The sequence below is a fragment of the Anarhichas minor genome, unplaced genomic scaffold, assembly GCF_050575085.1.
Source record: "Anarhichas minor isolate MPS153535 unplaced genomic scaffold, ASM5057508v1 ptg000074l, whole genome shotgun sequence".
Lineage (NCBI taxonomy): Eukaryota > Metazoa > Chordata > Actinopteri > Perciformes > Anarhichadidae > Anarhichas > Anarhichas minor.
Genome location: NW_027466520.1, coordinates 9,743,815 through 9,757,498, shown reverse-complemented (window position 1 = coordinate 9,757,498; position 13,684 = coordinate 9,743,815). Strand labels below are relative to the sequence as shown.

Sequence of the window (13,684 nt, the reverse complement as noted above, 5' to 3'; positions counted from 1 at the left end):
AACTAAGAAAACGTGTACTCGTAGTTGAATAAGCATTTGAAATACAAAATGTTTTCTGTGTTTTCAGAACTCTCTGACACGCAGTGCGCCTTTGAACAGTGAGGCCCAGGGACGGAGCGGGGCCCGCTTCCATACCTCTTATGACAAACGCTACGTCATCAAGACCATCAGCAGCGAGGATGTGGCAGAGATGCACAACATTCTAAAGAAATATCATCAGGTGAGAACCAGTGGTGGAGTTAGACTTTCTCGTTGCCCGCCATTTTGACTGACAGTGTTGCAAAAAATTCTGTCATATCTTATTAGCCGTCATTTCATTTTTTTTCAATTATAATAAGACACTTTTTGTCAAATTCAGCGAATATCTTCACGGTCTGCCAGCTGTTCGTTCTGTGTGCGCAGTGGAAGAAAGTGTTCAAGTTTCATATTATACATATATATAAACGCAAGCCTTGATCCTTCTATAAGACGAGCTTTCTCAAACCGTGTGTCTTTGATAGAATCAAAATACCTCAAACATAATTTGACTCTACTAGCACCCTCTTCTGATAGAAACACCTGTCTCCTAGGGGGACCACTGGACGTCGGAGACTCTGTCTTTCTCTCTCATTCTTTGAAGGAGCTTGTACAAAATTGGACTAAATTATAAAATGCATGTAATTGGTCATCTTGACCCTTTTTGTCTTCCTGCATTACAAACTGACACATTGGCCCACAGAACGCACAAGTCAAAGCCTTTTAATAACATCAATGATGCTTTCACAGCTTGTGCTCTAAAATATTGATTTTGGTTCGCTCAATAACTTTCAATAAGTGTGAGGGTTCAAATTCATTCATCATTTCCTAATCCAGCTGTTGTCAGAGCACTCTTGTCTATCTATCACTTTACAGTTGATCACAGAGTGATACTAAAGGTATCACTAACAAACCTTTCTTTCTCACTGTCTCCCCTCTAAAGGCAGTAAGCGTACAAATGCTACACACGCTTTAAACATTCATATTCCTCCTTGTCTTTTCGTAGTTTATCGTGGAGTGCCATGGCAACACACTGCTGCCTCAGTTTCTGGGGATTTACCGGCTCACCGTGGATGGAGATGAGACCTACATGATTGTCACTCGCAATGTCTTCTCTCACCGCCTTTCCGTCTACAAAAAATATGATCTCAAGGTAGGAGGGGAAACCGGATCAAGAATAAAGGAAGCAATGAAATGCAAAGTGATCGGATAGAATATGAATATTACAAGAAGTTATGTAAGTCTAATTTGTAGTTGCACTGTACCAGTTCCCTTTTTCGCACTCATTTTGTCAAGAACCGGTTGTCACTGATCATCTGAGCTTTTGGTGCAAGAATTAAAAGAATGTTAATCGTGTCGTTTTTGTCTTAATTTCCTTTTCTTTTGTTTCTAGGGTTCCACGGTGGCAAGAGAGGCCAGCGACAAGGAGAAGGTACAGTCACCCGTCAGGCGGGTTCCACCGTTATACATTCCACATAACTTTCAACCTCTGGACCTTTACTGTGTGCCTTAAAGACACAATAATAGTAATGATAATATAAACTCAGAGTGCTACAATTTAAAAGAAAATTAAACAAATGCATCAAACTAGTTCTAAACATGTAAAAAAATAATTTTAAAAAAGCATCAAAAAAAACAAGATAATCCCGTAGCCAGCAAGTGTCTCCACACCGACACCACCATGTCAATACGCAAACCACCGAGTCTTATTTTCTTTTCTTTTTTTGTGAACTTAGTAAAGCAATCACCCTCTCTATATATTTTGTGGAGAAAATGGAACAAGTGAATCCGTTAACGAACAATTTCCATTTTCTTCTTGTATTACTCTTCACGTCGTTTACTTCCACTGAACAGACTGCTGTCCTTTCAGCACATCAGGAGGTGCGTTGCTGAAAGACCTTTGCTGTCTCGATTCTCGTTTAGTTTTAGTAACAAAAGCAGATAAAAAGTGTTCAGAAACTCTGGACTTTTTTTTTTTTTTTTTTCTTTTTACAAATGCATACAAAACATCAATTTACTTTAACACTGATTTCATGTAATGAAAATGACTTTAATAATGTGATTGAACTTGATGTCCATTAAAAGCCATGTGGACAATTAGAGAATGAGGGAGAACAAACTGGTTCCAGTGGTTTGAATAACCTACACCGCTTCAAACAATTCCAGGCTCACTGTCGTCACCCAAATGGCCAAACTAACGCAACTTTAATGTCTAATTGTGTTTCCCTTTGGGTGGGGATGACAGTAGCACATGTCCATCTCCTTCAGTTAGCACCTACTTCATCACCCCATTCCCTTTCTAGCCCCTGCACGCTTTTTATGTCTCTTTAATTTGCTTCATCCTCTATAACCTTGCTTCTGCTGTTCCATCAGTTCCCCTGCCTGCTGTTTGTGTGTGAAAGATTGAGGGGTGTGTGTGTGTATGTGTTGGGTTAAGAGTTTCATTCAATCAAATGCCTTTTCACGGTGTTTTTATATAGCTGTGTGTGTGTGTGTGTGTGTGTGTGTGTGTTAGCAGTATATATGAGCTTTTGTGTGACTGATAGTGATGGAAATGTTGCGGTTTGTGGGAGACTGGCTATTTTTTGTTTTTGCTCTTGGCTGCTTGGACAGTCACCTCAAAATGAATTGTGAAGAACTTGATGGTTCGTCGTGCTTCCACTCAGGATTGTGTTAGCTGACAATTAGAATGGATGTATCAGCAGATGTGAACAATGTATTTTGTTTGGATAAATGTCTCGACCTTTTGAAGGATGGAAGTGGCTGACGGCGTCCTTGAACACTTTGACTTTGGACCACTGTTGGTTTGACGTGACGGCTCAGTGGTATTGGAGGGGGATGGTTGTCCAAAGTGTTTTGTTTTTCATTGCATGTTTCCAATCGTTGCCCTGCAAAGGTTTGTCTGACCATGAAAAAGGTTTTTATATGAAAGCGTCACAGTTTTGACCCAGAGAGGTTTGAACTTTCCAACAGGTTTCACAGGGGCTTAATCGTGGGGCGCCATGCAGTGAGGCATGGAAGACTTCAGGGAATCCCTGAACTAAATATATCCTTCTGTAAACGGAAGAAGAAACAAAACAGCATTGGCTTTAAAACGTATGAATGGAAAAACAAAGCAGCTGAGGATTACACACACACACACACGTACGTACGTGAGGCTCCTGTGTGACCTCTTTTTGGCTGCGGCTCAGCTGTGTGTGTGAAACACCATTTACAGTCTAGCAAAAGAGGAACAGGATACATTTTTGTCAAGCTACCATGAATGAAGATGTTATTTTCCAACACACTGACCACTGACTCTGAACTCACAAACGATTACAAGTTGTTGCTGTAAGTCTGGGGGGAATTCTGTGCTTATTTTACCTTTTCGGTGAAAGGCAGCTCATACAGTAAGCATTATACAGTAATAGCGAGTAAAGTGAAGCCTTTCACTATTTCAACTCTCATGCAGAATGCAAAATACATTACATCATCTCACACATACTTTTGAATCTGCACACACACGTTCTCTCCCAACTTACAACAGGTCTCTGTGTCACAACTAAGGCTCAGACATCAAAGACAAGGATCTGGCGAGAGACATGGTTTCATCACATGAAACACCTTTGTACAAACACGCAGATATGCTTACCCACCCACACCTGCACTTACCTACTACAAGTGCCCAGCGGCTATGAGTAAATGTTGTTTTTCTTTCCTTCAAGTAGTTCTTCTGTTGGTTAAGTATGTGAACACGACACTAATGACACTACACTCACACAGTGCAGTTGGCCTGTCAAAGGAAGAAGAGGGTGAATCATGCCAAACGAAAGAATAATCATGAGTTTTGTTCCGAGGGTGTGTGTGTGTGTGTGTGTGTGTGTGTGTGTCTGTGTGACAAAAAAACAAACAAAGAGAACCTTCACACACACTCAAACAACAAGCATGGCAGGATTCTCTCCTGACTGCATGACCGTCTCCCTTTCATGCATGCGTCTGCATGGTTTATAATGTTTTGTTTCTGCATCTTTTTTTAAAGTTACATTATTTGCGAACACATGTGTATGAACACCAGCTCCATTCTGTTGCACATTGTGGACATGTTTTTTTTTTTTTTTTTGCAGTTCTTGGTAGCTTCTGTCTCAGGGGGTTTTTGGCTGTCAAACAGCAGCAATTGGCTTTCGAACACATTTTATGTACAGCCTTTTACCAAGCAGTGGGTTGATGCGTTAATTGTTTTTTACTCTTAATTAATCTTAACGGAAATATGTTCTTATTCAGGCCCATCAAATCACACTGCTTGCTTTATTCCACATTACTTTCTTTGTGGTTATCCACAATTTAGTAAATGTGTAATTAAGGCCTTCTTGCGATCGCAGTATTTGTTATGTTACCTGGAAAATGTAGAGGTTTTGTTTGTAAGTTCTTAAACAGCCGCTGGTCCTTGGTTTGTGGAATACCACCCGTCTCTACTCGGCCTCTGCTCAGTAGCTATCGGCTACACTCGTCTCTCTCCTAACGCCACCACCGGCTGGTATCTCCTGTGGGGGAACATGGCTTTAATGTGTCTGTATGACTGAGTGTGAACTGTTTTGATATTTTATTAGTGGCCCTTTGTCTAGTAATTGTAATAAGCTTTTAGAAATAGCACCACACCTGAATAGATGGCAAAACACAGGTGAATAGAATGCAAATGAGTTTACGGTTGCTTGCTTGCTCTTCGCAGTTCCAGCTCCTAGCCTCCTTAGTGTAGCGCTGCAGGCTGCTTCCTTCCTCTACCAGGCATTGATGCCAGGAAACAGTCATAATACCAGTGTAGGCAGAAATACATTGAATAGAAATAAAATCCTATTGACTAGTTAAACTAACTAGTGTAACTGCAAAAAGTTTATAGACGGATCTTTCGCGTTCTTGCCCTTTCCAACCCTCTACCAATTTGAAAAAAACAATTGTGTTCTGTTACATTTTAAACACTTTGCCTTTACTTCCAACTTCCTTCCTCCCTTCCTCTCTCCTTTCTTCTCTCCTCTCCTCCACCCCTACCGTCCCTCCTTCGCTCCCCCTTTTCTAGCAGCCGCCCCAACCAGAGGATGTGCCCCTGCGGCCCAAATCTGGTAACGTTCAGCAAAGGCTGCAAACACTGCGGATTGCCACGCGCTTTTACTGCGCCATGAAACACGTAAGAGATGTAAGAGAACCAGGGCTCATATACCAGGCATGATCTATTAAACCAATCTTTTTTTTTTTATTATTATTATTTTTTATGGTCAAGCATTTTCGTTTCCTCGTCTGATCCAGTCTGATGCACTGTTATTTAAAGGCCATATTTTACACACTTTTCGTCCATTTAAAGTCACCTTTTGCTCAACTTGTCAGCAAGTTATGTTTTAGTTGCCAGACAGTTTGTTTTTGTTCCCACCATTCACTCAACGGCAACAACATGTATGTGAAACACTGGAGAGCAAGAAGTGGAGGAGTAAGGTGGCGGCATGAATGGGAGGGACATTCAAAAACTAATAATCAGGAACCAGAGATGGAAAGGGAACGTATACTTGCATTCCTGGAGAATTCTCTTGCTTCGTTGCAATTTTAAAACAAAATGCTACGATTTTCTGCAGTACAATTGATGAGCAGACCACATTAACTGACCTGTGTACACTAACCACAGCAGTATAGAGAACAGAGTGCATTTTTTCAGTTTCTGAAGAGTTCAAATCAAGATGGCAGAAGATAACGTGTCCTTTCTCTATGTCTTACATCCCACTTTGCTTTGTTAAATATAATGTGTTAGGCAGTAGTTGAGCTGGTGCCGTGGGACATTAGTTGATGGCTAGTCTGAGAAATGAGTCCCGTTTGTTTTTTTAGGCATCCTTGAGCAATTACATGTCTCAATTCTCACTTTGTTTCTAGTTTTTCGGGGACATTGTTTCCATTAAAAAGTCAAGTATATGACAGACGGTATGGTTTTGTATATTTAGCTTTTAGTATAAATGCAGAAATAGTTTCAGGACATTTGACATAAAATTATGAAATTAACTGGGTGCAAACTACAGTATTTGTTACGTACTCCAAGAGCTCTCCTACTCACCCGAACAGCTGATTGTGCATAAATTATATTCACAGCTTATACTGTGTTCACATGCATACCAATGCTAGTTAACACACGAAATGCTTGACGTTGCCTTGGCTTGCATGTGGTTGATATGAACCTGCTGATCAAAGTATTGAATGACGATTCCACGTGAATAAAGAAAGTGACTGTTGATGATAAACAAATTCTATTAAAGTCAGAGCGCATGATTTACAAACTGCATATCGGTGAATGTTACTCTACGTCAGTGGGAATATAACTGGATACAAAGGTCTAGGAGCAGCCCAGTGTTAGCATACCACAAAGACTACAGAAAGGCATAGCTTTGCTCCTCTGACACGGCAAGACATCGAGTTGCCAAAGGCCAAGATCCATTTTCCAGCCAGCTGTCCGGAGACAGAAAAGAAATGAGACCGTTTTTTTTTTGTTTTTTTTCCTGTGAAAAGAATCCACCTGTCACACAGCTTTACAAGCCTCATCAGCAACCCACCCTTTCTTCCTGCCTCTAATATATCTTTCTGTTTCTTCTACTTACCTCGATGTAGTGCAACCGCTCAAGAGTCAGAAACATTTCATTGCAGTCATTGTACTCGAGAAAAGCAGTAACGAGCCCACTGACAGAATCCTGCGCACGACTGGGAGGAAGCGTGGGGCTCAATGAACCGGTTAGAAAGTCTGAGAGTGTACGGCATAGAAATACAAGGCAGTTGAGAACGACGGCGTACAAAAGACGGGTGAATGTAAGAGTCGAGGTGTCGGTGTAGGTGACAGGCCTGCGAAATGCTTTCAGGCTATGTTCACCCTTTGCAGTCAGCCTTATGTTGCGTCCTCATTTACTTTTTATGTTGCGTTTATGGTCAGTCTAGCAAGTTGTACATCCCATATTTCTTGCAAATTGGAGGTCTATGTCTGTATATATATATATGTGCTCAAATGTCCTATTTTGTGAGATGTAATCCTGTCTTCATCCGTGTAACGGTGTAATCTGTATGTGTGCGTTTGTGTGTCAATGTGTGCCGTCCAAACTCATTCTAGTGCTACAGAGTGCTGTTGTGTTGCTGCTCTTCTCCTGCTGCTATAGAAACACTAGTAACTAAACTGCTGCTGCTGCCTTGTTACCTCATGTCCTGCTCTCTTTTTCCTAAGTGACTCGGAACAAGGCCCCGTCCCTCCTCACATAGCACCCCCTACAGGCTGCTGGCAGCTCTGCAAGCAGCCTGGTCACGAAGTCAATTGATCCCAGTGGACAGACACTTAAATAGGAGACTCCTTCATTCTGTTTGTAGGCTGAATAGTGGGAATCCGTCACAACGATACCGTATGCGCTGGCTTAACAGAGTTATAAAAAGAGTTTCTAGTTGATGCAAACCACAGTCTGGTTTCCGAGAAGCATCTTGGATGAACAATATGCGTATCATTTGTGTCAGAGAGGGATGTACTCTGTTATCAAACCGATAAGAACGGGATGCTTTTTGGAGACCAGCCCAGTGCCAACAAGGCCGTTCCATGTCTTTGATTGGACGTCCTTTCTTTCATGACACAGAGTATGGATCTACCGGATGCATTTAAAAATCTAAAGACCAAACTTCTGTGCAATTTGCCACAAAAATGCTGAATGCCGTGTGTTTGATGGCACTGAGAAGTGAATATGTTTCACTGTGGACAGTATGGAAAATATGCAAATAGTGCATCAGATGGATCTGTGCCCTGCTGTGAGCATGCTGCATGTACAACTTTGCACAGTTGGCCTTGGTTTGGACTGACCTGTACCTTGTCAGCCAACTCCTTCGACAGTGATACGTGTTGTAGTTGGCTGAATCAGACGGGCTTATCCAACAAACCACAGGCTCACAAGGCTTCTTTTATGACAAAGGGGCATTTCAACATGCACGACTTTCTTGTCAGGCAGATACAGTCAAACACGCTGTTGACATGACTCATTTCTAAGATTAGTGTTAATCTTTGTCGTCGGGCATTTCGAAATACCCCATAATTGTTACAGTTGAACAAGACGGCTATATGCTATGGTTTAGTCTTGTGTAATGACAGTTTATTACATTGTTGATGTTGTTCTGGGGAAAAGGATGAAGAACACTAGTAAACATTTTAGTAAATGTTTTCTTTCTAATCAATTTTTGACCTTTTTATGTCAAATATCTCAAACAATAATCAATTATATTGAGGGATTTGGCTTTGTGTTATTAAATGAACCGATCTGATCTCAAAGAAAACTTGATTTGCTCACCAGAAGTCTGTGACGTTGTTTTGCCCAGGTCTACTGCCTACAGTGCTTCTCAGGTTTGAACCGTCTAAGTTTTATATGTTCTGGCTGTTGTTTATTTGGCCACTAATCTCCAATACTAATGGGCAGGCAAAGGAGCTGCCCACCTACAAGGACAATGACTTCATCAATGACGGGCAGAAGATCTGCATTGACGGGGAAAACAAGAAGATGTTCCTGGAGAAGCTTAGGAAAGACGTAGAGGTATGTGTCGCAGAAAGTTACAGAAAAAGTCCACCCCCCCCTTCAGTATCGCTCCTTTCTGTCTGTATAAATACATTTTCTCTTTCATCTCCCTCCTACATAAACACTCCCGCTTTTATTTCCTCCCCTGTCCTACCTTCTTCCGCCGTCCTTAGTTCCTTGCCCAGCTGAAGCTCATGGACTACAGTCTGCTGGTGGGGATCCACGATGTGGAAAGAGCCGAGCAGGAAGACGTGGAGAGCGAGGACAACGAGCCCGAGGAGGAGGGTGAGAGTGACGGAGGAGGCATCGGAACACCCCCCGACAGTCCCAGCAACACCTTGGACAGCACCAAGCATCTGTCACCTGGAGAGTTTGATCCCGCCATTGACGTCTACGCCATCAGAAGCAATGATAGTGAGTCGCCAGACGCGATGTGTTTTTCGGGCTTATGATACAATGATAAATACAACCCGTGTAATGTGAGGGTTGTACTTTACAACTAAATAATATATACTGTACTGAGAGCTCCCCCTACTGGGTGTTGTAGTTCTCTTTCTAGTCGTCAAACCGGCTGTTTGTCTCATTTAACAATACCTGGTTTTGCCTGATGACACTGTGCTGATGTATAGATTGTCATCCAGGGTGCATTTGTTTTAAACTACAGGTGCTCCCAAGAAGGAGGTTTACTTCATGGCTGTCATAGACATCCTGCAGCATTACGATGCCAAGAAGAAAGCTGCTCACGCCGCCAAGACTGTCAAACATGGAGTATGTAGCTGCACACGAGAGCTATTCGAATGCTTCTGTTAAAAGAAAATAAAAAAAGAAGAATCACACCGACTTGAGTCGGAAGCCAAATATACTTTTTTGGTGAATGACAGTCGTCTCTGTGTCCCTTTTTTACAGGCCGGAGCGGAGATCTCCACGGTGAACCCAGAGCAGTACTCCAAGAGGTTTTACGATTTCATCACCACTATCCTGTCATAGCCTCCAGGAGCGACAGGGGGCACCGAGGCACATAGGAAAGGGAGGGCAAATGGGGAGTAGGTCGGGGCAGAGGGGTGACGGAGAGAAAAAAAAACCCATCAAGAGGCTGAATTAATAAGGTGCTGTGATGGCTTTTTATCACTCTCCCTCATGCATCCTCCTCATCCCTCCCCGTTTGTCTCTCTCTCTCTTTCAATGGCGTGCCATGCTCTGCAGCTAAAACAGAAACGTCATTCGTTTACATTTAACCTCTCCTCTGTTGACTTTTGCTCATGAGTTACTTTGAATAAGGGTGTCGAAAGAAAGCATCCAAGTCATTACATTTTTGTTTTGTTTTGTTTTTGTCTGTATGGTTGTTTATGTGGGAATATGGCTTTTTATTGCATCTAATCCAACATCCAGCACCCTGCATTATTTTTTTATCGTGATGAAGCGGAGTGTAGAGGTCAGATTACAGCACAAGGTGAGGTTCCTCTTGCAAGGGGAAGGCTTAAGCGGGATGTAATGAGAAAGTTCATGTTGAGTCTTGCCTAATGCAATTGCTTCATTTCAGGGAGTGGGAAGCAGTCTTCTAATAGGCCAACAGCCAGACCCCCCCCACCCACCCAAATGCTATACAAGCACTCGGCCAAACAAATATTCCCACTTGGGTTCCTTCTGCATCACCCAACCTTTAGACGCCACCCCGTCCCCACCCTTTCCTTCGTGTACAGTTAATGAATTGTGCTTCTGGGTTATCCTCTTGCCACACACTCACAACAAGAAACACTTTGCATTAGCCGAGATGAGTTCACTTGTTAAAGTAAATTTCGATGCTTGTTTCCAGCACGAGTTGCACCTCAGTGGTTGTCGGTGCTTTGTCCCTTTTGTTGTGATGCACAAGGATTAAGAATGAATAAGGGAAAGATGTGTACCTAGAAATGATACGTTGGGCATTGTTATGTCGGCCTGGTTTCTGTTCCTGTGGGAGGGAATGACCCAGAACTCGTGTGGCTGTAGTGATAAGAGTCCGTCACTCTTTGTTATATCTTCATGTAGGGTGTTCCAGATTAAAACATCAACAGCCCTTACCTTTCTGTTGCCATCAGCACCTTATGAAAAAATAAATCAAAAATGTTGCACTTTTATTTGTTATTTGAGGTTAGGAGCTCTTGTTCTGTTACTTGTGCTGCAACAAAGAGGGAAAGGAGCTCTGCTCTTTAAGAATTAAATCGTTAGGGGCCTGATCTCAGATCCTGTCTCCTCCTGTCCGCCTCCTTTCTCACCTATGGGTACACTTACTGTCGGGATTGGTAAGGAAGACTTTACTGCAATATTAGACGGAAAAGTGGACGAGTTCTATTTACAGGGCTTTTTGTAAACTAACCTTCCAATCCTTTTCAGAAGTGCTGTAGGGTGTCTGATTGGCGGGGCTTCGGCCCAGGCAACGGTGTGAGTGTGCGTTCAGGGCAGGCAGAAGACTGTTTACCTCCAGCATCGTACCAGCACACACTCGATGATGGCGAACGATGTGTGTGTCAGTGTTCAAAACTTGTAAATGGGGGGGAAAAGAAAGGGAAGATTGGAAAGAGTAGCTGCAGATGTAAAGATGCTCATTAAGTCATTAACACCAACTTTCTCGCATCTTTCTCTTCTCTAACCTCAGCTGTGAGTCTGTTATTCATCGTTCTTTGTGTTGTTATTGTTGACATTTTTAAAGGTGGTTTATCTGTGTTTGAATTTGGCGGTTTTATGAATTAACGTGGTAATAATCGTTTTGTTTCTGTTTGAGTTTTTTTGTATATTTTGCACAAGAGGAAAGGAACCAAATGTTACGAATACGATCCCAATTAGTTGATATAGTCTTAACAAGGGAAATGCAATATACTTGTGTGTAAGTGAGAAAAGTTGTGCGTGTGATGTTGTGTATCACTTCTGGATAACCAACTAAAACAAGTAAAGTTGTCCTCCTCGACCATTGTAACCCATGCAAAAAGCTTCCATCACAATATCTTTGTTAGGAATCACATTTATATTTTTACATTGGATTTTAGTCATGAAATATAGTTTTATTTTAAAAAAAAAAGAAAAAAAGGAGCCACCCTTGTGAATGAATGATGGTGCTGTGGTAAATGAAGAATGATGCTGCTTGAATTTACACAATACTTACAATAGATGTACTTAAAAAATTTAAAAAAAATCATAAAAAAATTGCATGTCACAGGACTAAGTTTCCTTCCCCCTCGCTAAGTCTGTGTTGTTGGCTGTTCAGGTTCTCTTTGTGTCCCTACACTTTAACCATATTTGTGAGCTGTTTAGCGTAAAATAGTCCCTACCATGCTTTAAATAACTGTTTTTCATTGTATACACTGTGCAAGATGTGTGCCTTTATATTCCAAAATTATTTAATTTTATATTTTGTAATCTTTTTTTAAAACAAAGGTAAACGGTTATTTTAACAATAGGGTATGTACTTTCACATGGATTATTCCCCCTGCTCAACCTTCTTCCACTCCACCACCTCTGTATTTAAATTTGTTCATATTATTCGGTCAGTTAAACAAAACCATTCGACTGATTGGGTTTTAACCGACATTAACAAGTGAATAGCTGTCTTATATTTGAATATGGTGGATTGGTTTGGATTCTGTAAATTGAAATCTATCATTGTGATTATTCAGTGTGTACGGGCGTCCCGTTGCTCCTCAGAGTGAGGGGGTGTCTGCTGATATTAATCCCTTGTTCGTTCACGCTGGTCCTGCCTTTATAAAGAACGTGCGTGTGTGGAAGTGCATTGTGAAATGTGTTTTGTTGTACTCGTTAACTGACAGCTGCCACCCCCCACCCCCCACCCCACCTCAGGAGTCTGTCAGCATCATCGTCACGTTTACCTTCTAACCACAGATTTCAGGAATGTTTTTTTTTTTTTTTTTGTCCAAAATTTCACTTTGATATAAAACTCCGACTCATTTCTGAAACAGGTTTATGTTCTCTTGCGTTTTGTGTAACCCTGATAGTTGATAGTTCATCCTGAGTCGGTGGTTAATTGATATTTCAGTGTTCTTTCAGTATTTCTGGGCTGTTTTGTTTCTATTGTCACATAGCTCATACTGTACATAGGTTGTGTCATAAAGAAAACAGGGAATGAGGGAACATAATCACGCTCTAGTCTGCTTTGCTCTGTTTGGCCCTGGAGGCCTCCCTCTGGTCAGATATCAGCAAGTAGAAAACAGAGCAGTGCATGCTGGGAGAGTGATTTATTTTCTTCTTTTTTTTCTGTTTTGTTTTGGGAATATTAAATCTGGCTCTTATGTAAGGAAGGCAATGATGATGCCAGAACTAAACAAATGCAAATTAATGACGATAACAACACATGCGCCCTGCTGCTGTACCTTGACTTTAATAGGTCCTTGCTTTTGTGACTTCTCTCGTGAATGAGCTCCTTCACCCATCGAGCTCCTTCACCCATCAACCCCACCAGTCAACCTGCTGCCACGTTGACTTGCCAAAAGCATCTTTCAACGGTCAGAACTACCACACATGAGCTTGAAGAACATTGTGTATAGTGTGTGTTTGTTTGAAATTAATTTTTTTTGTTGTTTTTTTACATGCACTGGGAAATGGAGCGAGGTGTGCATCACTGATATGTGAACATGTCCAAAGTTATGAGAAACAACCCTGTGCTCGTGTGGTTAAGTGTTGAACGTGTTAAGGGAAAATTTGATTACAAATGCAAATGACCGGAGGCCAGGCAAGAACTGCAGAGATGAAAAAATTCCCTTTGGGCGTTAAGATTCAAAGCCAAGACATCTTTGTGGAGAAAAAAGTGATTTAGGAATTCTTTGCATTCTTTGCATTTGCATGTCAAGTCAACAGAGCCAGGGCTCGGAAACATGCCCGTCTGCAATTGAGCTTTGGTCTCACAAAAGTCCCAAGTACTTTTAGAAAACATCTAAAAGTCTTATGCATTGCTGTGTGAGTGTGTGTGTATTTGTGTGTTTATTGCTGTCTGACAATGGTTGATGAGAGTTCTCTTTCAGTGGCAGAGAGGCTAAAATGACGATGTATGTTTATTGTTCTTCACATTTAATGATGGTGTTGAGAATACACTCCATTCCATAAGCGTTCACTCAAACCAATTAAAGCACTTGTTCTGCTTAACTCTA

General features: G+C 41.6%; 1 protein-coding gene across 3 annotated transcripts in view; it reads left to right on the top strand.

The window, feature by feature from the left end:
- The window catches only part of pip4k2aa (phosphatidylinositol-5-phosphate 4-kinase, type II, alpha a), a 26,131-nt gene extending 12,447 nt beyond the window's left edge, over positions 1–13,684 (top strand). The window contains exons 4-11 of one of the 3 annotated variants that reach the window (XM_076080229.1): positions 68–220; positions 1,022–1,168; positions 1,409–1,447; positions 5,066–5,173; positions 8,457–8,570; positions 8,726–8,966; positions 9,217–9,320; positions 9,459–13,684. In XM_076080229.1, coding sequence (XP_075936344.1) covers positions 68–220; positions 1,022–1,168; positions 1,409–1,447; positions 5,066–5,173; positions 8,457–8,570; positions 8,726–8,966; positions 9,217–9,320; positions 9,459–9,539 — 987 coding nt within the window. In that variant the 3' untranslated portion in view covers positions 9,540–13,684. Of the gene's footprint in view, positions 1–67; positions 221–1,021; positions 1,169–1,408; positions 1,448–5,065; positions 5,183–8,456; positions 8,571–8,725; positions 8,967–9,216; positions 9,321–9,458 lie in introns of all 3 variants that reach the window. The other 2 variants (XM_076080228.1, XM_076080230.1) reach the window with 2 other exon arrangements.